This window comes from Colletotrichum truncatum (assembly GCF_014235925.2).
Source record: "Colletotrichum truncatum strain CMES1059 chromosome Unknown Contig_0001, whole genome shotgun sequence".
Classification (NCBI taxonomy): Eukaryota; Fungi; Ascomycota; class Sordariomycetes; order Glomerellales; family Glomerellaceae; genus Colletotrichum; species Colletotrichum truncatum.
This window is the reverse complement of record NW_027222398.1, coordinates 9,831,908-9,855,163: the sequence shown is the minus strand read 5'-3', so window position 1 is coordinate 9,855,163 and position 23,256 is coordinate 9,831,908. Positions and strand designations below refer to the sequence as shown.

General features: G+C 50.8%; 8 protein-coding genes across 8 annotated transcripts; 4 read left to right on the top strand and 4 right to left on the bottom strand.

Annotated features, from left to right (window-relative positions):
- Positions 1-795: 795 nt before the first annotated feature.
- On the top strand, positions 796-4,855 carry CTRU02_202759 (multidrug resistance-associated protein; the record flags this gene model as incomplete). Its single annotated transcript, XM_036728923.1, has 5 exons — positions 796-1,445; positions 1,473-2,134; positions 2,168-3,218; positions 3,270-3,471; positions 3,542-4,855. The coding sequence occupies 5 exons, from the start codon at positions 796-798 to the stop codon at positions 4,853-4,855; spliced, it is 3,879 nt and encodes a 1,292-aa protein (XP_036579438.1).
- Positions 4,856-5,203: 348 nt separating this feature from the next.
- On the bottom strand, positions 5,204-6,421 carry CTRU02_202758 (uncharacterized protein; the record flags this gene model as incomplete). The annotated part of the gene is made up of 2 exons (XM_036728922.1): positions 5,204-6,054; positions 6,109-6,421. The coding sequence occupies 2 exons, from the start codon at positions 6,419-6,421 to the stop codon at positions 5,204-5,206; spliced, it is 1,164 nt and encodes a 387-aa protein (XP_036579437.1).
- A 1,317-nt stretch (positions 6,422-7,738) lies between these two features.
- CTRU02_202757 (mucoidy inhibitor-like protein) lies at positions 7,739-10,022 on the bottom strand (the record flags this gene model as incomplete). The annotated part of the gene is made up of 2 exons (XM_036728921.1): positions 7,739-9,859; positions 9,909-10,022. 2 exons carry the CDS (start codon positions 10,020-10,022, stop codon positions 7,739-7,741), a joined length of 2,235 nt encoding a protein of 744 aa, XP_036579436.1.
- A 1,931-nt stretch (positions 10,023-11,953) lies between these two features.
- CTRU02_202756 (uncharacterized protein) lies at positions 11,954-12,856 on the top strand (the record flags this gene model as incomplete). Its single annotated transcript, XM_036728920.1, has 1 exon — positions 11,954-12,856. One exon carries the CDS (start codon positions 11,954-11,956, stop codon positions 12,854-12,856), a length of 903 nt encoding a protein of 300 aa, XP_036579435.1.
- An 814-nt stretch (positions 12,857-13,670) lies between these two features.
- CTRU02_202755 (DUF890 domain-containing protein) lies at positions 13,671-16,747 on the bottom strand (the record flags this gene model as incomplete). The annotated part of the gene is made up of 7 exons (XM_036728919.2): positions 13,671-14,593; positions 14,646-14,811; positions 14,860-14,980; positions 15,030-15,288; positions 15,707-16,047; positions 16,101-16,548; positions 16,669-16,747. 7 exons carry the CDS (start codon positions 16,745-16,747, stop codon positions 13,671-13,673), a joined length of 2,337 nt encoding a protein of 778 aa, XP_036579434.2.
- A 495-nt stretch (positions 16,748-17,242) lies between these two features.
- On the top strand, positions 17,243-18,400 carry CTRU02_202754 (XAP5 domain-containing protein; the record flags this gene model as incomplete). Its single annotated transcript, XM_036728917.1, has 2 exons — positions 17,243-17,974; positions 18,023-18,400. 2 exons carry the CDS (start codon positions 17,243-17,245, stop codon positions 18,398-18,400), a joined length of 1,110 nt encoding a protein of 369 aa, XP_036579432.1.
- A 96-nt stretch (positions 18,401-18,496) lies between these two features.
- CTRU02_202753 (uncharacterized protein) lies at positions 18,497-19,084 on the bottom strand (the record flags this gene model as incomplete). The annotated part of the gene is made up of 1 exon (XM_036728916.1): positions 18,497-19,084. One exon carries the CDS (start codon positions 19,082-19,084, stop codon positions 18,497-18,499), a length of 588 nt encoding a protein of 195 aa, XP_036579431.1.
- Positions 19,085-21,384: 2,300 nt separating this feature from the next.
- On the top strand, positions 21,385-22,028 carry CTRU02_202752 (uncharacterized protein; the record flags this gene model as incomplete). The annotated part of the gene is made up of 2 exons (XM_036728915.1): positions 21,385-21,776; positions 21,863-22,028. 2 exons carry the CDS (start codon positions 21,385-21,387, stop codon positions 22,026-22,028), a joined length of 558 nt encoding a protein of 185 aa, XP_036579430.1.
- Positions 22,029-23,256: the final 1,228 nt, after the last annotated feature.

The following is a 23,256-nucleotide window of genomic DNA, read 5'->3' as shown; positions in this document are numbered from 1 at the left end:
TCATGATAACTGGCGATGGCTAGATCTCAGTGCTCTGCATGCAATGACAAAATAGAGAATTAAACATGGCTACCAGTCTGTGAATCGATGCAGTCTACGTGTCTAACGAGCAGGCACAAAATTTCTAGATAATTTGAATTCGGCTAGACATAGGTTCATCTCGATTATTCTATTTATAAAGGATCAGACTGTGTATGGTGTCTAACTGAGTTTGCACGACAGCGAGCCAAGCTCGGATGCTCGGTGTTCTGCGACGAAGTGCAAAACCTAAAGAATCGTACCAGCGAGTTCAAAATGTGTCATTTACGTACCATAATACGTCTCTGGTGTCACATAATCCCAAACTCCTCGGCGAGTTACGGACTTTGACTTGGGATCGTCCGACCTAACAATGCTGCAGGGAAGTTGGGTTCCGACTGTCCGGGCTCCAGAAATTCCTGAAACTCAGCTGAAAGTAAGTTTGCTTTCCCACTATTCTCGTCAAGCTTTTTATATTAGTTATCTTGTATAAAATGACTCGGAAATACGACGTATCAAACTTTTAACTATGTGCAAGTGATACGCCGTTGTAGATTTGACTTAGCGCGTTTCTGCTTTTCCCTCGTAACAGTACGGATATTGCGGTAGACAAATGGCTCTGGAATCTCTCGTCTTGATTCAAGTATTCATTCCCAGAGTCTTCTTGCCAATTCGGGTAAATATATTTTCAATTTCCTTCGTTAACAGCCTGATACCTTTACGTGAAAGTGAAGGTAAACGGGTATATTATCTTATGCATCATTTCCATGAACAGCGATGAACGCCACTGTGCAGGGATTGCTCTCTCGTTTCCTCTGTTTGTTGAGCCTTCTGTTATTTTCCTGGGCACCACCACAGCCGTTGACCACTGTAAGGTCAGATGTTGATGATGAAGAAGATAAGACTGGTAGCGAGGATGGAGGCATCATATCAGCCTCTCAGAAAGCCGAATTTCTTTCTCAGAAACTCTCACAATGCTGGGACAGGCCATCAGCATGGCAAGCCAACACAAGTTTGCCGGGTCGGCGCCTTGCATTCAGTATTCTAATGTGCTTGCGGCGCGACCTGATAATTGGAGGACTCACTGAACTTGCAGCCATGCTCACTGCTGCAGCTCCACCCATCATACTGCGCTGGCTTCTGGCCTCTTTGTCAGACCCGATCACAGATGGTGCCGATGCTATGTTCCTCGGGGAAAGGATAACGACAGATGATCCCAGGCAGCGAGGCACGCCTGTCACGCATACGTATCTCTTGGTTGCCGCCATGGCACTCACTCAGATGGGTGCCGGCATTCTGATTAACACTTCCCGATATCTGCTCGAGGGTGTTGGAACACAAGCCAAAGTAGCACTTACTGGCATTATTATGGAAAAGGCTTTTGTACGGCCACCATCTTCAACCTTTCTCAAAACCACGAAGGATAGCTCAGGCGATGAGAGATCAACTTCCAACAGAAAGGCAAAATACAATGGCAACGAGAAGAACTGGAGTAATGGTGCTATTTTCAACCTCGCTTCTGTCGAAGCGTCTCGCATAGATGGAGCCATCAATGGCATCAACGCCCTTTGGACGGTCCCGGCTAGCTTCATTCTTGCTATCCCCATGCTGGTCACTAACGTGGATATCACAGCCTTAGCGGGCGTCATCATCTTGCTCGCAGGGCTTCCAGTCTTCAGCCATGTGGCACTCCGTATCTGGACGGATCAGAAGGCTCTCAGCGAGTTCTGCCGACGTCGCAGCTCTTGTACCCAACATCTAATTCAAGGAATCAGAGGCATCAAACTCGCCGGATGGTCGGCACAGACCATGGTACAAAACAAACTGTGTCAAATGAGAATATGGGAACTGGTGACAGCGAACAAGGTGTGGCAAAATCGTGCGGTGTTGGAAGCAGGATGCGCGCTACTGCCCACGCTGGCTTCCATGGCCAGCCTCGCAGCCTACAACGCATTTCATGACGGTGTACTCGATCCTGCAAGAGTGTTCTCCTCATTGGCGCTGTTTTTAGCTCTCAAACCGCATGTTATCCGGGCATCCCAGGCAGCTATGCAGCTACAGGACCTGCTCGTGGGATGTCAAGCGATTGAGGAGTGGTTGGAAAGCGAAGAACCAGGAATAATGCGAACTACAACAAATATCACAACACAAAAGGAGACGGGGTCACTGACCGAATCGGCAATTATTGTCACGGAAAACACAACACTAGTATGGCCTGATTCACCGGCCCAAGATGCGTTTCAATTGGCCTTCGAAACCGAGATTAGGGTTATCAGAGGCGAACTGGTAGCCATCTGTGGCAACCCTGGATCTGGAAAGTCATCTCTACTGGCTGCAGCAGCCGGCCAAATGTGCCTTGAGACGGGCATTATGCAGTTGGGTCGAGGAGTTACCGTGGCCTTGGCCGCTCAATCGCCATGGATACGGAGTGGTACAATCCGCAGTAACATTGTGTTTAACCAACCTTTCGACCTAGAGCGATACCAACATGTGGTCCGCGCATGCGCTCTTCAAGTGGACATTGACCGGTTACCTGGCCGAGATCTTACAGTCGTGGGCACAGGCGGCCAAGGTCTTTCAAGCGGGCAAGCACAACGCGTCAGTATCGCTCGAGCACTGTACTCCGATGCTGACGTAGTCCTTATCGACGATTGTCTCCGAAACCTTGACCCGGAGGTCGCCAAGGTGGTACTTGATCAGGCAATATGCAACTCACTGGTAGCAAAGACGCGTCTCCTTGTAACAAATCAAGTTGACGTGGCGCGCCGTTGTGACCGTGTTCTGTGGCTCGAACATGGACGAGTGAGCTGGCTTGACTCATTAGACAAACTTGAAAAGCATCTTCCGTATTCTATCCCAGAACAAGACCTTTCCTCGGATGTGAAAAACGAACAGTCCGCGGCAGAAGCATTATGCTCGAAACCGAGACCAACAGATCCTACGCCATCCCCGGTGCTCCAGTCCAGGAGGATACAGTCTTCATCCCGCGAGAAACGCCACGTAGCATATGATCTTTATCTGGAACTTGTGGGGGGCATCCGAACAATTTCGACAACAATAGGCCTCTCAATCTCTTGGCAAGTGGCGGCTGCTGGCGTAGTGCTATGGTTGTCATGGTGGACCTCCAACCAGATAGAGCTCCCAGGACTGGCATTTCTTGCAGTCTTCATTACACTAGGATTTGGAGAGGCAATTTTAGCGTACTTCTTATGCATCTATCTCACCAATAAAATGGTTTGTGCAAGCCATACGCTGTGGGAACGATCGCTGCGGCGCGTTGTCGAGGCGCCAATGTGGTTTTTCCAAAGCTGCTCTCTCGGTAGTGTGATGGACCGTCTCTCCAAAGACGTCGATACAACGGACAGAGAGCTAGTCGAAGCAACTCGAAATGCCATCTTACATCTCTCACGCCTGCTTGGCGGCATCGCTTTAATGCTGATGATGCAGGCAAAGGTCAGTAGATATATACAACCTTTCCACTTTTCAATGTGTGCTTGACACTTACACTTATAATTCCTGTTAGCTGATAGCTGCAATTGCACCGGGATTAGCTGCCGTTATTGCTATGATGCTCCGGTACGCACCAAGACTGAAGAGTGTGAAAACCCGCGAAGCCAACTTACGAGCTCGCGCCAATGCAGCACTCAGTGAAGGTATTGACGGCGCCAGCTGCATAGCCGTCTACAAGTCCGAGTCCTGGGCTCGTTCTGTCCTTCATACGCGTCTCGACTCGTGGAGCAATGTCCGCTACTTGGCTGCCGCAAACCTGCGTTGGCTTGAGGTGCGACTCGACGCCATTGTGACCAGCATCATTGCAGTAACGGGCTTGATCGTCGTCGCGACTTCAAACAGGTTGACGCCTTCAATTATTGGTCTAATCATGAGCCAGGTACTAGTACTACCGGCATCCCTACGACAGGGTATGAGGTTCTCGACGAGTGCCCTCCAATCTATGGTGGCGATCGATCGGCTTTCATTTTATGCTACTTGTCTCCCTTCAGAGGGCGAAGCCAGTCAGTCCTCTCGATCTGTCATGGCTGCAGAGACACAACGGCCTACATCTGGAGAGATAGGCATACAAAACGTGAGCGCCTCACACGGTCAGGAAAGCAGCCAAAGCACATCCACAGCTCTCCACAACATAACCCTAGATATCCCGGCCGGTACACATGTTGCAGTTGTTGGCTCCACGGGTGCCGGTAAATCTACGTTTGTCGCATTGCTTTTGCGTCTGCTAGATCCGACCATCGGCACAATCACTCTGGATGGAGTGTCCATCACCGATATTCCCTTGCGGGTGCTACGATCATTTCTTACCGCCGTCCCCCATGATGCCGTCCCTCTCCCTTCCAGCACCGTCCGCGAGAATGTCGACCCTGAACAACGCTATTCTGACGATGACGTATCCCGCGTGTTATCCGACTTCGATCAGTTAGCTGGGCTTGATGATGAACAACCACTCGCCCTCGATAGTTCCGCATCCAACCAACTATCGCCTGGGACAGCAAGAGCACAACTACTTGCATTGGCAGCCGCAATACTACAGAAACCTCAATGTTGTGTTTTGGATGAAACACTAGGCACACTCAGTGTTGAAGCAGACGCCCAGGTTACACGTAGAGTCAGGCAGGTTTTGAGGGAAAGAACATTGGTAGCAGTGACGCACCGCATGGAGGTGGCCATGATGTTTGACCGCGTGCTTGTGCTGAATGATGGGCAGATAGAAGCGTATGGAACGCCACATGAGGTATGGAGTCAGGGAGGCTTCTTCAGAAGTGCGTGCGAGAAAAGCGGTATTACGCCTGAGGTCATTTCAAGAGTCCGAGGCGAGGTGTAAATACATTGTACAACTTGTCACGGGTACAAACCAATGTGTAAGGCCATCTTTGGCCTACCTTAGTCAAGCCTTGTTGTTCCACTTCCAGCATTTAAGCAAGATCGAATAATAATTGCCCCGTGTTGTCATATGAGATTGACATCGACAACATTGGGATAGATAGACAAGTGCTGACTTGGTGATTAGCAGACACTCTTTTCAAGCATACGATAACAGTTCATGCCATTGTCTCTAACAAAGACTTGTTGATATATAAATAAAACAAAGCCATTCCAATCAGGATATCATCAAAATAACAAGCCGTTGAACTCCTTCCCACTCGCCACACTCAGGCGCAACGCCGCTATATTACGGCATTTCGGACCTCTCGTTGATTGCTGGCATCTCATGGATCACTTTGGGATCGTTTGGTAACTCTGAATGTCCAGCATACGGTCCCTGCTGATAGTATGGCGACCCTGGGGTTCTCGGGGTACCCATCGGACTGGGAGATACCGTACTGATACTCATATCGGATACTGGCCGCCTAATCCCTGTATCGTCCGAAATTGTGGAGGGAGTATTAGGCTGCAGGAGGTTTCGTTTGTCGTGAGGCACGAGTTCCGACGCACCGCTCGAGCCAGCCTGCGAGACATCTTGTGTAGAAGTTGGAGCGGCTGTATAAGTAGTTTCATCCTCATGTCTGGGACGACGCCGGCGCCACATGAAAAAGAAGCCGGCAAATAGTGCAACTGCACCCAGAGTCGAACCAACAGCAATACCTGCGATGGCGCCTCCACTCAGGGCTGCTGCTGCTTCCGGCCGAGTCGTTACGGTTGGAGTTGCGGTTGCCCAACTGCCGGGATCAGATGCAATTTGAGTTCGAGTAACAGATGAAGGCGTAGCATTTTGGCTATTCGGACTCGGGTATGTTGGTGCTGGTTTTCCGTTGGTATTGACAGTTGCTGGCACACCTCCTGTTGAGTTAAGAACTGTCGGAGCATACAGCGCGAGTACCCTTGTGCCCAAGTCACTGCAACCGCCTAGTGGTGGCAGATTTTGGATTGTATCTGGCCAGACGGACTGCGTCTGCTGCGGTCTGGCTCTCTCAACCGGACAGTACTCGCCACAGGTATCAGGATGGTTGCATGCCCAGAATTTCTGGAACCCTTCGTTGCTGCTATCATTACATCTGACTAGGCCTATCCAAGGCGACTTTCCTGTATCAACCCATTAAACAGAGTCTCCTGGATGAGGAATTTGACAGAACCTACCCATGTCTAGACCCCCTTTTGGCGGACAATTCTCATGCTCGTAGGTCGGATCATTGCAGCCATACTGATATGTAACAGCGGTCACGTTGTCCCAGCAGGCCTGAACCACGCAGTTATCGCCAGCAAAACAGCACCAGCTGGAGCTGTAATTGGAGGTGCTACCCTTTGCCAGGGAATCATCCTCATTCAGACATGGTACGAGGCTGGCATGTGCGGGTGAGTCTTTGGCGTAGTAGCATTGGTTCCAGTTCCTGATAGTTTGCGCTGCAAGCGGCGTCGATATAACCGCCAAAAGAAGAGGGATTATCGGCATCATCGTAGTAGTAGACGTTGATTCGAACGTTGTCGACGAGAGGGTAGGGAGCAAAGTGGCGATTTGCGGCCTCGTCAGGTAGCGAGGGTAATCATCAGTCGAAACTTGTCGGTATTTTTTCTCTCCCTTCCAAATGTTGGAGTTCGAGTTTGGTGACGAGAGAAGATAGATAAAGGAAGACGAAGAATAAAAGAAGAAGAAAAGAAGATGGCAGTGAATGGGGAGATCGAGTCGTTTACGACTTGACAAAAACGGAAAGAACGAAAGAACTAAATGCACTCGCCACAGACAAACAATACACCTCAATAGGGCAATCAGCAGTGCACCCCCATCGATCCTGCTCTCCTCCTTCAGCTTGTTTCACTTATTTCTTATTCCTCACGTTCCACATCCAACAATATGACAAGAACAACAAGCTGAAGCGATCAGCGGTGTAAGCAAACAGTAGGGCCAACGCCTAGTAAGCTGAAGCCTGTTGCCAGCCTGCGTCCGAAGTGACACAAAAAACGCCGACGATCGAATCCTGTTTGAAAGTCTTTCGGAGAATTGCGCATCACCATGCTTGTCATGCTTGTCTGTGTCGTCTGATAGGATATCAACAGGGATCGAGGTCTCATGCATCGCCACGCGGGTACCGACATAAGAGACACCATATTAGCCTCGGATTGGGTAGAGCGGTGGTGGCTGGTTCGGAGATACGCAAGTTGACGGGCGTGCTAGGGCTGAGGCGGCATATCCGACCGGCATAAGACCTTATTATGCACGTTTCCTCGCCGCTATTGGGCCAAGTTCTCACTTCTCTTGGTTCTATCACTACAGTCAGCTTTTACGCAGTTCTTGAGCTAGACGTATCGATGTTAAATGTCTTGGGCTCGGGCAGACACTGACCTGAGTATCAGTTGCATCATTCTTGATTGGTCTTCATATATGAAGGCCAACAGTCCTACATGAACCCTTGGACCCCAGAAAGCTTATGTGAACAAGCTAAGGGGTTCAGATAGTGGCCTTGATTGGATTGCTGGTATACGACAAGCTGAACAATGGAAACAGCTACAAATCCCGATACCCACCTGCCGAACATCGATATCGGCCAGGCTGCTGAGCTACAATCAAATGAATGCTCACTCAATCCCAGGGACCAAGTTACTAGAGTTACCAATCTTTAACACTTAGGACAAAGACGTTAATTCATTGGCCGAGCACTGATAGTTAAACTCGACCAAAGATTCAATTTGAGAAAAAGCCAAACATCAACCTAGCTCCCCTTACAGCAGCCAAACCTCTCGCCATTCTTTCAAATCAATAACATTGGTTTCCCTAGCATTCAACCGCATCATCTCCAGATGGCATGATAAGAACATACTCTAAGCCCAATTTAACGGCCTTGCCAGCGTTGAGATCAACCTCCCATTCAACCTGCCCGCCCTTCTTCAAACTCGACTTCGCCCTACCCCAGGCGCTGTCTTCCGTACTGCTCCGCCCGGGTTCTCCAGTAGTAGTGCCACTGCCATTTACAGACATTCCTTTGGGCGCAACAATCTCCACTTTGAGCCGTTCGTCCTCCGAAACTGGAACTTGATCCATGACAAGAAGAGATACAGGCTTGCCCGCAGCAGCGCGGGAGTTCGTGATGGTGATGCTGCGCATGTAAACCGAGCTGTTCTCCTTGGAGAGAAAACCTGTTGTGGCGCGTCGGACGTTGACTGTCGGGTAGCTGACGACGATGGCCGGGTCCATGCCCAAGCTCAGAGAAAACACGTCGCCAGCACTACAGCGAGGCAGCGTCGTGCGACCCATGAACGTGCCGTCGAGCGTTAGCCCTGCAGCGCCCTTGAGAAGGGTTATCCTGCTGCCGTTGCGAATCTTGGCTTTGAGGAACGCCGCCGTCTTGTACTTGGGAACAACGGTATGGCTGAAAACAACGTTGGAGAGATGGAGACGAGTCACGCGCTGCTTGGAGGCCGTGGAAGCGGGAGGAAGTGTCTGGGTTCCAGGCAGGTCGTAGGCAGTCGTAAAGCCCGTCTCTTCCATGAAAGACTCTTCAAAGTCTACCCCTCCTTCATCGCGTTCACATTCCATGGCCGACTTCTTGCTTTCCCGCCTTGCCTTCGACAGCTCAGAGCCTACCTTTGCAGCGAGCGATCTGCTTGGAGATTGAGCTGCAGGCTTTTCAGGCACCTGGGGTACTTCGTCGTCATAGAGTGCAAAGCCCATATCCTCATCAGATTCCTCAAGCTCCTCCTCCTTGCACGCTTCAAAATATGCCCCAGCCCCAAACAGATCCTCTTCGATTCCGAATAGGACATTGCGATCAACGTTGTCTTTAACAGCGGCGTCTTGGGCTTTTCGCCACAGAGCCCTCTGTCTCCGTTCTTCTTGGCTGGTAAGGATATTTTGACTTCCTCTGCCACCAATGTACCTCGTTGCCAGCTTGATGTTCCACTGCTTCAAGCTAGGGATCTCTTGATCCAGGCCGGAGAAGGTCGCTTGAGGCGTGGAGAGAGTGACCTTGCAATCGGCCCAAGTCTCTGATGTGTGGTTGGTAATCTTGGCATCGTAGCAGATTGTGGTATTGTTGTTCGTCGTGGAGAGCTGGATATCATAGCCTGGTTCCCAGAATGCGGACGAAGTGATGTAGCTGAGCGATAGGTCACACATTGACGTTGCGCCGCCGTCGATTTCAGAAATTGCAGCCGGGGCTTGAACCGTGCTACTAGACACGGAAGTCCGGCGGGACGTCATGGGTGTTGCGGCTTGAACTTCGAGGGTGATGCGAACCGAGTAGCATACCTTGGGCCAGAAGCTTTCGCGTTCCTTTCGGATGCGTTGTTTCTCCTTGTTGGCCTCCTCTTTGCGTCTCTCCTTGTTCAGTCTCTCCCTCTTCTTTTCACGCTGGGAACGAGCCTTCTCCCGTGATTGGCGTTTGATCTCCTTTATGTTTCGTTGTTCAAGACGGGACTCGACTTTATAAGCGATGAGTGTTTGTTTGGCGGCCTCTCGCTTCAAAACGACACCTTCCATCTTGTCATTGAAGGCTTTCTCGCGTTGTTTTCGGTATTCATCCATGGTTCCCGTAATGTCGACGTTCTCCTTGCGATCAAGCGAATTTGCATAGCTGTCGAGGAATTTGAGCCGGCTAGTGGCACTGTCAACGATCTCATCTGCACGACGCTCCTCGTCGCGGGCATGCAGATGCTTGGCCCGAGCATCCAAGAGCTCGGGTGGTTCGGACGGATCACTCGTGTAGTCATCTGTGTCCGAATCTTCGTCTGACGCATCAGAATCATCGTCAGGGTAGACCTCTTGAAAGATATCGCGGTTGGGGAGTAGCTCGGTGGCGATGTTGCTGATGACGGCGGAACCAGTGCCTTCCACCCTGATTGTGGACTCGTCAACAGTGGGTGTAAGTCCGATGATGAGGACCTCATTTGTGCCGGGCTGGGTAGAGGTTAACAGTCTGCAAACAGGAGATTCCTGGAGTACTTACTTTCAGTGGAAGGCTCTTGAGATCGCGGACAATCTGCGCTCTGGTAGGGAATAAAGTGACACTCCGAGTGGTGAGGTCTCGGATGTGGTACTCGCGCTTTTCGACGGCCTCCATGGTTGGCAATGTGAAGCTTGACGGCGACTAAGTAAGGAAGGATAATAGAAAAGAGAGACTGTCCGGATAGCCGAATGATGTGTCTGAAGGAAGTCGAAATGAGAGGGATGAGAGGAGATATTTATACCAGATGTGGTGGTACATGGGTAATATGACCATACTCACTAGCAAGGCTAATCAGCTATTGTCCACATGTGGTTGTAGCCCAACCAACAGACTTGGGAAAAGTTAATTCTCCCACGCGCGAGATTGGGAGATCATTGTCACAGTGGCAGGCTGCTAAGTCCGCTAACATCTTGAAGGCTAGGAAGCTGAAGACGGTTTGGCGCAGCCACCAAGCCACCCAATTTCCATGAAGTTTGAAAAGCTAAGGTACCAACCGCAGCACTTGGAAGAACATCTTAGCTTATCGATAAGATTCTCGATAAAGCCCTTATCCCTGGCAACCGTGCTGTGCCGCTGCGCGGCGTAACTTGCTTTCACCGGTTGACTCACTCAAACTAGTGGCCCTATTGGCTCAACATCGTCGAGTTTTGCGCGCCCGCGTATTTCTCAATAAGACCCCCTCAGCGTGTTGCGTCACGACGCATGTTCCTTGCCCAGACCTTCAAGAGCTTCACTTTACTTTCCTCTTTTGATGATTTCTCGTCAAATGTGTCGTTCGATGGTGACTCATGTGAATACTTCGTCGGTGATCCAGGCCTGTTCCAGGTTTCCTTGACGGTATTTGGCATTTTCAGGCACCTGTATGGTGCACGAACGTTCGAGCTCTCGCATACATATTGACTCATGTATCCAGAGTTAGTGTGTAGACGCGACAAATGGATTTTAGAAAACACTACGAAATGGATCTGTATTAGAGAAGGAAAGTGTAGTAAGGGTCCCTACAGCACTCTCGATTGAAACCTTATCTTATCTTACTGAGCCCAAGATCGTTAGAGGATCCGAACGTTGAGTTAAAGATCCCCCACAAATGATACTTTTACCCCAGCCAGGGAACCCTCTGACATACTAATACACACTAATTGGTTGCCGTACCCCTGTGTCTGTCGCCCACCAACCACCATGGCGGGTATTGATCTCAAACAAGCTAAACGCCTAATTTGCAAAACATGCTCCGTAGACCTGCAGTAAATAAAATGTAAGCATTATTACAGCAAATACCAACCACAGCCGTTTTCCATATCGTGTGGCATGATTGCTTTGGCTGGGTTCCTCCGGTTGATGTGTTTACGCTAACCGTGAACCCTTCCCGAAGGCCTATCTAGATAAGATCTTGTCTTTCAGTCGAACGTGAAATTCAACTCAGCATTTGCCACGCTCGTAAGGCTGTTGTTGTTTGGTGTAGGATTCAAAAAGAGGTGACTGTAAATATAGCCGAAGACTTAAATTAACAAAACTAAGAATTCCAGAAGACCCCTTCCGGGTCATTCTTGACTGCAGCGGCCGAAAACCAGCGGACCAAAGAGCCCGAGGATAGATATTCACCAGTCCCAAACTCTGGCCGTGCTGGATGCGGCTATTCAGACTCCAATAACAATCCGGCATTCGATATCTAGTCTTCGACTCTATTAGAGCTTGAAGGGTGGGTCTTATCAACACCGCACCACGAGGCGATCATCCTTTGAGACTGTGAGCCTAGTAAAGGCGTTTAAAGTCCCTCGGCTACCCGCTGGAACATTCTCACCGCAAGAATCAGTGATTACCGCCACAAATTTTAGGCGGTGTGTTCGGGTTATCGCTGATACTGGGTTCACAAACATGCATGTCTACATCTATCGGTGAGGGACAGGTGTTGCAGGTGTTACGAGTACCACCGTATTAGATCACAGGACAACCTATAAGATAAACCCCCTCCTATGACTTGACATCCTTTACCAAAAAATCCATTGATTAATCTTCTGTTTTCCAACCCTTTCTCAACCGGAATCATGTTTCGCCCTTGGAACTATCACCCCCAGGAGAACTCACCCTGGGCGGGTTTTAACAACATACAAACAGGAAACAGAGTCAACATCAACACCTTCAACGCCTTCCCCCGCCAAAACGGCCCCGTTTTCAACCCCGGGCTGCGCCTCTTTGACTTTGCAAATCTCTTTAATCTCACAAACAACTTCGGCAATGAAACCTTCCAGAACGACGGCCGTCTCCGTAACCGCGTAACCGTGATCCTCCCCGATGGTTCTCACGTCATGATCGACCGCAACATGATGCACGAGCACTTCCCGCGAACCCGCAATGCCGTACAAGATTCCTTCTTCGCCGTGCCCGAGTTCTTGAGGGGGTATAACCCCGGCTTTGCTGCCAACGCAGGTTTCAACCCACATAACTTCCACGAGGCTTTCTCTCGGGCTGCGGGATTCGTCTTCCGATACATTGAGATGCTGTGCAGGCCTCCTCCATTTGGCGTTGCCCAGAGCCCTGACCTCTTCGCCCGCCCACGATTCCTACTCGCCAACATAAGAGATAGAGTCGGTACAATCCACGAGATCTTTTGGCATGTGCTGCTGCTCTGTTGCGTGCTAGACCAGGACCGCGCGTTGGGCTGCTCGGAAATGTTTGCGCGGTCCATTGGAGAGTTCCTGGTGGAGTTTATGCCCCGCGTCGAGACTTACATGCCGCCTGGTGCTGCGCAGCTCTTGTTCGTTGGGTATGCGAGGATATTTCGGGAGACAAGATTCGAGATGGAGGTGCTGAGGGAGCTGTGGGAAATGATGGACGATGTGGATCAGGTATACCTCAGAAATATGATCGGGCCGCAGTTGGCAGGTAATGGGATGGGGAACAATGCGCACCGCATATGGACAGCCCTGAGGCATTTGGGGCTTGTCTAGGTGCATTGGCGACTTGCTCACGAATCTAGGATTGGGAATTTACAGAGAGTATTTGGTAGCGTTTGGTCGCATGGTTCATGATGAGTCAATGTGTTGGTGTAACTTTTCGAATTTTATTCGCGCGGTTAATGCTACTTATGGTCGACTTCTCTGAATTATGCAGCTTTCATAGGCTTTAAACTGACTAGCTGCTCCTTACGTAAATGCCATTTCTCAGAGATTTCAATCAGCTGCGCTGAACCCAAGGCTCGTCCATGTAGTTCTATATCTAGCGCCGGTAAGCTTATAACCTTAGCCTCGGTGAGCAATAGACACAGCTATCGCGGCTAATGCCGTGCGCGCAAGTGCGCTTGAAAGGAATACAGTTGTTCTCAGGCATTTTGTTAAGCGGAAATGTGGATGTAATTAGAGCTTGTTGTTGTGCGTTTTGAGTGTTTATTCTTTTGTTTTCGTTCTTCTTGCTGGCCAAGATCGATATTTGGAGCAAGAGGAAGGTATTTATACATTTTTGACCGAGGAAGCCATATGAGTGAATCACAACTATGTCTGCTTGCCCGAGATGTACATCGATCATGTTTGTTCACTGAATCAGTCATCCTTTTCATGAGCTTCCCTACGACCTTAATGCCTCTATCCTGTTTGTCTCGCATGACGGCTTAGCAATCTTTACAGCTGCAGCAAGCCTAGGTGCCCTGGTTCAGGCTAAGCAGTTGACACGGACACCCGAATGTTGGCGACACAGAGATAAAGGTAGTTGTGTGTAGACATCAGTTAAGAGATTTATTATACACCGTCCTTAATGCGCAAGCGACATTCATTTGCCCGACAAGGTCTGCGTCCCCGAGAGTCTGGTTTTGAGAAAGCCGCAGAAACTCTCATAGATTGACGCAGCGTGTCCTTCTCTCCACCGACAAGTAACGACTACTCGCTCCCGCCCAACCTTGAGGGAAATCTCGAACCCGAAATTGCATCGGTCTTCCGTTGACACGGCGGCCGCCGGTTTGCCCTCACGCGCTTCGCGCATCTTCTTTCTTCTCCAAGCACGGCTCCAAACATCTTCTCTCGCCCTGCCCACCCCAGAAAGCTTTTCGCGGTCCCAGTCCCAGGACATAAGCTCTAGTGAGGACAATAGCTCTTGAACCTTGTCTCCCAACTTCCCTACCCCGTCTGCCAATGGAAAATCGACAACTCGTGACTCGACGATCGGGGGAAGAAGTTTCTTCCACTTCGCTGCCTCCAACCCTCTCGCAATGTCCTCGGCAGGCCGCATGCCGCCAAAACTCCAGCCTAGAGCCCACCGCCTCGTCGTTCCCTGCACCAACTCCGTCACGGCGTAGTTCTCAATATTATGCTTGCGGAGCATGCCCACAAACTCTTCCATGCTAGAATGCTTGCCAAACATGGCAGTGTACCACTGCACCCTCTCCCGTAATTCCAGAGACTCCTCGAGAATGCGGCCAACAAATGCGACTTCTCCGCCCTCAGTGACCATCTCATTCGGCGCACCAGTACATACCGCCTTGGCTGGGCGATCTTTCAGCTCTGCCGAATTCCGCATGTCTTCTTCTGAAGTGTAAAACGGGGGATTCGTCATGACGAAACCTAATTCCTGCACGCCGAGTTCTTCTAATGGAATCAGCTTGTCGGAAGGCTGGCGGGACACAATGGAGATGCGGTTCTGAAGGTTGTTTAATTCAACGTTTCGCTTAGCATAGGAAAGACTCTTATCGTCAATGTCTGTTTTTGTCAGCTTCATTGCTGCCATTCTGTTGGGGGTAAGTAGTGTTACCTGTTGCGAAAAAGGACCATCGTCGTTGGGTGCAGCCTAGGAGAGGATAAATACATGATGCCCCAGTCCCGATGTCAAGACCCAGAACTTTGCGATCCGGGTTATCGTAGGAAGTGCTATCCATGAGACCCTTGAGCCAAAGAATGTAATTGTGCCGGTTGACAACCTGGTTCGGTCAGCGACAGATCGGGGTCTGACGATGAGAAAGACTTACTGGCGGACAAAGCCGGTCGTCTGGAAGTTCAATAGCCAGGCCAAACTTCAATTTTAGTAACGTCTTGGTAAGTTGCATTACTGCGATAGGGTCGTTAAAGTCTAGACTATGCTTCTTGAGCCTGACACAAGGTCAGTATAATTCACGAGCCTTATGATGAAAGAACATACAGCGCCCCGAATTCTGAGTCTTCTTTACCCAGAGAAGCAAAGTCTGGTTTGCTAGCGAACAGATTGCGGTAGTAGACGTCTGCAAGAGTTCCAGGCTCTGACGGTCTTGTTGATAAGTGTCCTCGGTCAGCGCGACTGACAGCTTTTTGTATAGAGGCATCTTCTTCCCGTGGACTTTCATCACCAGAATGCCTTCTCTTCTTGTTCAGCATCTTTGAAGGCTTTTCCTTGTGAATTTGGTTGCGGTGGACCGTTGGGGTAGTGCTTTGAACTATTGCTGGAAGCAAGGAAGAGATGCGTCAACTGGGTCAAAAATACGTTACTTGCACAAAGACAGTATCATGTGATTAATGTGAGTATGCTTATATAAGGGTTATGCATCATCAGCCCCGCTAGATGATGATCGAAGTCGCACCTTGGCGTACTCTTTCAGTCTGTTGAACAGCATCCGCAGAACCCCGCGGCTATTTATGCTCTGTCGTTATATACTCTAAAATTTCAGTATCTACCAAATTCAATGTAGGAACAAAAAGTCTGGGTTCTCCCCACCGAAATGTGACCAAGCCCAAAGACAGGCAAAATCCGCGCTATCACAATCACAATGCTATGCTATCGTCTGCTCATGGCCATCATGCACGCTCAAATTTCCATCATCGCATTTCAGTCAGCTCACTGACCCCACATCAACACTCTCCATCGCCAACCCTCCAACAGTTTCATGTCCTGCTCGACGACCTCAGCGTCGCCTCGCTCGATCTTGGCGCTGAGGCGCTTAAGGCGCTTCGATACGGTTTTGGCCACCTGCAAGGTCACCTCATTGGAGAAGACGTAGAGAACAGCAAAAACAAAGAAGGCAATGCTGGCGAAGCTATTGCGGCCGAGAACGCTGTCTTTGATACGGGCGAGGAGATCCTTGCTGCGGGAGAAGGCATATTCGGTCTTATTGGTCGTCACGCTGTCCGACTTCTCGGAGGACGGACGACGGAAGATCCTCTTCACAGCTGGGATGAAGGTTGCCCTGGAGCTTGTTAGCCAGACAATTGGACAACCCTTGGAGACAGCAGTACTCACACAGCGCCACCGATCAGCCAATTCCTCCAACGGTGGTTCTCGCCATCCTTGATTACCACCCCAACCTCCTTCCGCAGGATCTTGAGGTCTCCGAGCAAAATGCGGCCTTGGTTCCGAATCTGATCCTCGAGCTCCATTGATGTCGCGCCACTGCCTCTCTTACGTTGAAGAGAGAGGTACTCCCGCAGAGCGAACTGCGTGGTTGTTTTGATCGACTTCAGGTCCTGGGTGGTTGTGGTGAGGGGGTTCAGGGCTGCTGATGGGCGGGGCACCTCGGCCATACTCGTTTGGTGCGAATGGGGAGTCGGATAGGCTGCCGGACCAGACATCTTATCAACGGAGGGTTGAGCGGTAACATTCGGAAGCGGCGGCGGCGGTCCATTGTTGCTTTGGCCGCCATACTGTGCCGAAGGAGTCGCCGGTTGAGCCGGGCGGGAGTATTGATCTGCCGGGCGGGAGTATTGATCTGCCGGGTGAGAGTACTGGCCAGAGGGACGAGGGTAGTCGTCAGGCCGAGATGGGCGGGCATTGGGGTTATTTTCGACACGAGAGGGATGATACTCTGAACCACCGGGTGGTCCTCCAGATGGATAAGACCCAGGACCGGTATACGGCGCAGATGGGGCATCAATCGGCCGGGATTCCATGTCTGTGGGCGACGCTACTAATTGATCCAATTTAGCGGTGGTGAAAGAGCTTAGTGATGCCCAATGGCAGCTTCGGCTAGAAGAGAACTAGACAGGACAACAGGGGATCTGATCTGTATTGCTAACGACGAAGAAGAAGCTGATACAAAATCGAACGGGGGTTTGCTGGTATCATCAAGGAAAACATTCAATTGTATGAATATATAATTAAGGTGGCGGGGGATTCTAAGAAAAAGTATTGGAACAGCTCACCCTCGCTCAAAAGGTGACGGGAAGGTGAGGCGGGAAGCGTGAGTGGGGCACTTGCCAGCGAACGGGGACCCACTGCGGGATGTGGGTCCATCACACAGTAACAATTGAGGCCAAAAATCCAACTATCGCACGTTGCTTTTCTTTGCCGGATGTCGTCGTCGTCGCCTTTTTGGTTCAAAGCTCTAGCTAGAGCCTCTTTCTTACTTTCTACCCTCAACGCCACCTCCTAGCATAACTTTTGCCATGTCCGACCAGGCACCTTCGCGGTTTACACCGCAGAATAAAACCACTAGCGAAAGATTGTCGAGCAACACTGTCGGTCTCGTTCAATTGTCCGATTTTCGCAAGCGACGCGCCGAAGTTCTTGAGCAGCAAGAGCGCGAACGCGATGCCGCATTATCTGGAACGTCCACCCCCGATCGATCCCATTCCGCGACACCTGACCCCGTAAGCGACTCAGGAAGCGGTACGAGCAAGCCGAAGAAGAAGAAGAAAAAGATTGGCGGCAGCAAGTTGTCCTTTGGTGACGATGAAGAAGAAGAGGGAGATGATGACTACGTACCAAAAAAGAAGGGCAAGAACGCCGGGGGGGATGAGGACAACGAGGATGCGACCGAGAAGAAGTCCAAGGTCATCGCCAACTCGTCTGTTGCCTTTGTGCCGAAGGTCATGTCCAAAGCAGCTCTGCGACGTGAGGCTGCTGAAAGAGAAGCTTTGCGACGGGAATTCCTGGCGATACAAGAGGCAGTCAAGGCCACCGAGATAGCGGTGCCCTTTGTTTTCTACGATGGCTCCAACATACCTGGTGGAACAGTCCGCGTCAAGAAAGGGGACTATGTCTGGGTGTTCTTGGACAAGAGTCGCAAGGTGGGCGCTGAGCTGGGAGTAGGAGAGAAGGCCAACGCACGGAGAGAGTGGGCTAGAGTGGGAGTTGACGACTTGATGCTTGTGAGGGGGTCAATCATTGTTCCGCATGTGAGTTGATTCTTATATTTATTAAAGGCCTCTGGCTAACTGCCGCAGCACTATGAATTCTACTTCTTTGTTATCAACAAGAGTAAAGGTCCCGATGGCGAGCAGCTCTTCAAGTATTCCGCCGAGGCACCGCCCAAGACGGAAGAGCCCGAAGTTGAAGAAGTCGACGCGACTCCTAATGGGGGCCTGACTACGGCGGCGGCGCTCAAGGCCAAGGCCACCGCAACGAAGACGTTGCCTGATATCAACACCCTCGAGGGTGCGACCGACGATCCGACTCTCACCAAGGTCGTAGACCGGCGCTGGTATGAGCGCAACAAGCACATTTACCCAGCGAGTATGTGGCAAGAGTTTGATCCCGAGAAGGACTATCAAAAGGAGGTTCGGAAAGATGCCGGCGGGAACACTTTCTTCTTCTCGAGATGAGACAGAGTTGGTTTGGTCGATTCGAATATTAGAGTGAGCCATGTGGATAGGGCTATGAGGAGTTGTCATGCTGATAAAGGCATATCCGTCTGCCGTTCACCCCGCCAGCATCCGGGCCGAGAGGACAAGACCAAGGATCAACCACCAACCGGGCCAGAAGACCATGATGATCAGCATGTTGCCACCGGGACCCAATATCGTTGTCGCAAATTCCATGAAGAGCTTTTTCCGCATGCTCCGGATTTTCTTGCAATCCCATGCGCTTCGCATAGATCTCATGAGCATCAGCATGGTCGCCTTGGAAACATGGGTCGAATGCGTGGCAAAAAGTCTTGTTGCGATTACGGTTGACGTGAGTGTCGAAGTGGCAAGGAGGTGGCCGTAGACGAACAACAGCGACGAGGCCACCGCAATCAGCCTCTGGAAGCGGATGGCGAGGTCGAAGGTGGGCCCGAAAAGAGCAATGAGGTCGGACCGTTGGCGGATATTCACGCCGGGCTCGTGCGTCGACGAGGTCAGGATGGCGACTTTGTTCATGATGGCAGACGAGGTCTCAGCAAGGGCTTGTTCACGACCTACAGTGGTGCCTCTGGAATTCCGGAGAGGATGAGGGGCGTTGCCGCCCTCAGAGGCGGTGGCATGTTCAGCTTGTTGCAGCTCGAGATATTTATTAACAGTAGGCATCTGGTCACCAACGACTGAATGCAACACAACCCATCTATAGACTCTTCTGCACTTCGGCAATAGCGCTTCCAAGTTCTGGATCCGGGCTCTTGAGTTTCTGATCAGACGAACGACATGGACTTTGCCCATGATAGTGGTCGCTGCGACTGTGTCGCTATTTACTTAACACAAATCTTGTCTAGAAAATTCCACCCCGCCGTCGTTTCGACATAAAGAAGCTCTGAGGCCCCACAGTAGGTTCCCTTTCTGTCGACAAACCATGCCACCACGTGGGGCCTCTGTGTTCGCCGGATCGGTTCTTAAGCTGGGCATCACAGACTCGGGAAATGGGAACGTGGGATGTCATCGGCTCTCATTCGCGGACTCCATGTGCCATGCGGAATCTCGACATGTGGGCTAGAATCTTCGTGCTACCGCTCGCAAGGGACCCTGATTTCCAAGCTGTCGAAACATTGGTCAGAGCCCTTCTGCTTACCCCTCGGCTTACCCCTCGTGATGGTCCCTCTTATCGCTATCAATGAGACGAAGGCTTCGGAGAATTTGCGCCTGTCGGAAAGGCAAGCTAGGAGCATGTGCCGGTGCCCGAGTCACGGCCCCGAGCGTGGGTGATGGTCTCATCCTTACAGGTTCGTGTTTTTGTTCCGTTCCATCGACTTCCGTGAAAATCGGACCCAACCGGGATGAGCCACGATGATGTGCCACAACTGTAGCGCCACAGTTGTTTGCGCCACAAGCCCACGCATGTGGCTGGTGCTTGTCGTCCGTATTTCGCGCTTTTGCTCGCATCCGTCTCAGGTTCGAGGCGTCACCATTCCACTGACAACGGTTGGCGTGTTGTTAGACGATACCGTTTGAGTACAATATTGACCGGCTGGGGTCCTGCAAGAGAATGCTCCCAGTGAAACTTTGCACCCCATGGATAGCGGCAGACCGCCTAGTTCAGCTGCTTAAAATACCAACTGATCATGAAAGAAACCCGTATCCGGCCGTCAGGTCTCTCCCTGCATCCAGATCCTATTCCCGTTTTGAGGCTACACAGCAGGTATCGAGCCAAGCATTGCTCGGCCGATCGTACCGGAGCCATTGAGTTGGTGAAAGGGCGAACACAACCGTCGTGATTGTAACGTTTCCTGCAACTGATGTCTTCTAGATGCGAGAGTTTCCAATTTGGGACAGACTGACTGATCGTCCTTGTTGCGGGACGATAAACTACTCCGCCTCCCGACGATCGGCTTCTGGGTGTGACATGAGGAGCATGACAAGCGCCAAAGTAGTTCTTCAGTGGACCTCGAATGGCGTGAGATGCACCTCTACTGCCAGGGAGATCCAACGCTGTCGACGTCGACTGCACGGAAATATGCATCTGCGCCATGCCTGTACGGTATTCTACGGTACCGCATCAAGTTGACGACCATGAGCGGTTGCAGCATGAAAAGTGCACTGTTCATCTATCCCACCATTTGGTAATGGGAAAATGCGACCTACAGGATCTCCATCCGTGCAAATACCCGGAACCCTGAACCCCATCCCAGCATACCACCACCAGTACCCCAACCACATTGTAGCCACCATACCATCGGGCCCAAATATCCGCGCGGGGGAGTCGTAGCTGGTTGCGATGCGCTGTGGGCAACGGCAATACAATTGTTCATGCGACCCCCCCTTGAGAGAAGCTAGTGAGGGCTCTTTGCAAGCTGTTGCTGACAACACGAGCTCGGGATCGGCATTTTGCCGCATGGAAGCACGCTGTAGCCGGTTAAGCTAAGTTTTTAGCTACCGGCTTCGCATGACAACAGAGACACTTCCTGCTAATAATGGCATCCGAGTTCCACCCAATGCGGTAATGGCGCCTCCGGCGAACGCAGCCGGCCACGGACAAGTCCCCTCGGTCCCTGTCGGCCCCTCTTTTTGTTTATCCCGCTTGTCTGCCAACGGCTACGATCCACAGTGCGTTTGTAAGGGATGGCTGGAAATTCAACGATGGCATTCGGGCTCGGAGGGTATTACGAGGTGGCAGTTGGTGCTACGTCATGTCCAACGGCGTAGCCACTCGGCTTTACCGCCTTTCATGCGGACGGGGGCGGACGACAAGGTGAATAGACAACGGAAACGACCAACGACTCCATACCCTGGATGCTGGTTTACATATTTAAACCAACTTTCCTTCCGGACTTGGAAGGCGTATCTTACAATTCAGCTTGACTCTCGGAAAATCAGTTCGTCACATATTGATTCATCCTATCTAATTTATATCATCCCAACCCAGCCAATACCTTCACATTCTCGCCACCAGCACCAACATGCAGCTTCTCGCTTCCCTTCTCTTCCTTGCGCCCGCGCTCGCCTCTCCTTTCGCCAAACGTGAGGAGCTCACATGCGGTCAAAAGTCCGGCAAGCTCAAGGAATGGTCTCTCACCGACTTCGACTACCACGCCAGCTACACCTTTAGCACGCCCGCACACCAGAACTCATGGGGCTACATCAGCTTCAACGTCACCAATCAAGCTCTCGACTACCAAGTACACTGCGAGGCCGCCAGCAACCGGCTAAACGACTTCTTCTACGGCGAGCAGATTTACAACTGCAAAGCCCCTGATGGTGAGAGCACCGAGACCTCTTTCACGTTCAGCACGCCCACGGGTTTCGTGGAGGTGAACCAGACCTGGATCTGCAACGACGACCCCAAATACCCGTAAGTCTTTTTTTTTCTCTCACTATGGCCGTCGCCGCGTAATGGCGGACGGGAGCCCTGGGAGCCCTTGCTAATCGTCTGGATAGGGCCCGCTACACTGCCATGGGCGGTTCCAATGCCGATCTCAACTGCCACGAGACGTCCTGGAAGAACGATAACTGGACCGTCGGTCAGGTTTACTCTCAGCGCGACATCAAGTGCGATATCATCACGCTGCCTGCGCCCATTACTGAGCTCTACGGTGTCGCTTGAGTAGTTTGCGTGACACATTTTTCTGGGACGAGTTGATGAACCATTCTCGCCCGATTGCTGTTTAATCGGGAAGGTGTTGCATATTCTTAGAACTTGATGAATATTCTCTGGAGGCACAAAAGGAAAGGAGGAAAGATACCTAGCATTGTAGTATTACTGAATATCTAATGTATAAAGTTTGCGTATGGCATGCTGCGGTCCCCTTGTTGCCCTTGTCGAGAGATTCCCAGTTGCGTGCAGATCTTTGCTGAAACAGAACTGTAATAGACTTGATTGACAGCAATAGCCTTGGTTCCTGCGCTCGCGCGCTGATCGTTCTTTCAGGGCGAGGGTTTCCCACGGAGGTAATGTACAACAACGATTATCCTAACACCGTTTTTTGAGTGTTTGGAAACAAAACAACACTGTAGTGACCAGGATAACCAAACCATGACATACGAATGGGGTTCAGAAGAAAGGATACGAATAAATTAAGGATGATACCAAATTCGCACCACGATACAGCCTACGCTACATGGCTTTACACATACATCAACTCAACCAAGTGAACCAATGTGGTTCTCTTCTACGGTTTCAACGGCGACTCAAGGTTTCAACAATATAAACTTTGCAACATACCATTCGAAAATGGAACCAAGAAAACTGACTAGAGCATCCAGCAACCGCTCCAAAAAGAAATGCGCCCGGGGTCAATCTATTCACTTCACACACCAGCTTCTCCGCCGCGTTCCACCCATGTAACCATCTATGCCCACTCTTCACCCTTACTACTATGCTCCCTCCACTATCTGAACTTTCTCCTTAGGTTTGCCCGTCATTTGTGGAAGCAACTGCAGTTCAAACCTACAGATGCCTGCGACACTTCGCCGACAAGAGGTCTTCTATGTCCATCAAGTCCGGGATGGTCTTTGTTCTAGTTGGGTGCTGTGTTCCTGACATCATGAATATGTCGATACTTTCCAGCTGAAGAGTTGGATCCGCCGCTTTCCCAGTCACCCATCCATAGTTTTATGATGTGACTTTGATGTTCATCGTTACAAAGTACACCAGTTGCTTGTTCAACGCCTTACGAAGCATATTCGGCTCCGTCCCTTGAAATTCTAATTCTGTTGTCACAACATAGACGGAAGGTCAGACGAACTTGGGCAGCGGACTCGCCCGTCTCAAATAATCAAGTTGCGGAGGGTGGCAGGAAGGGGTGTATTTAATATCCTTGCACTCTGCATTT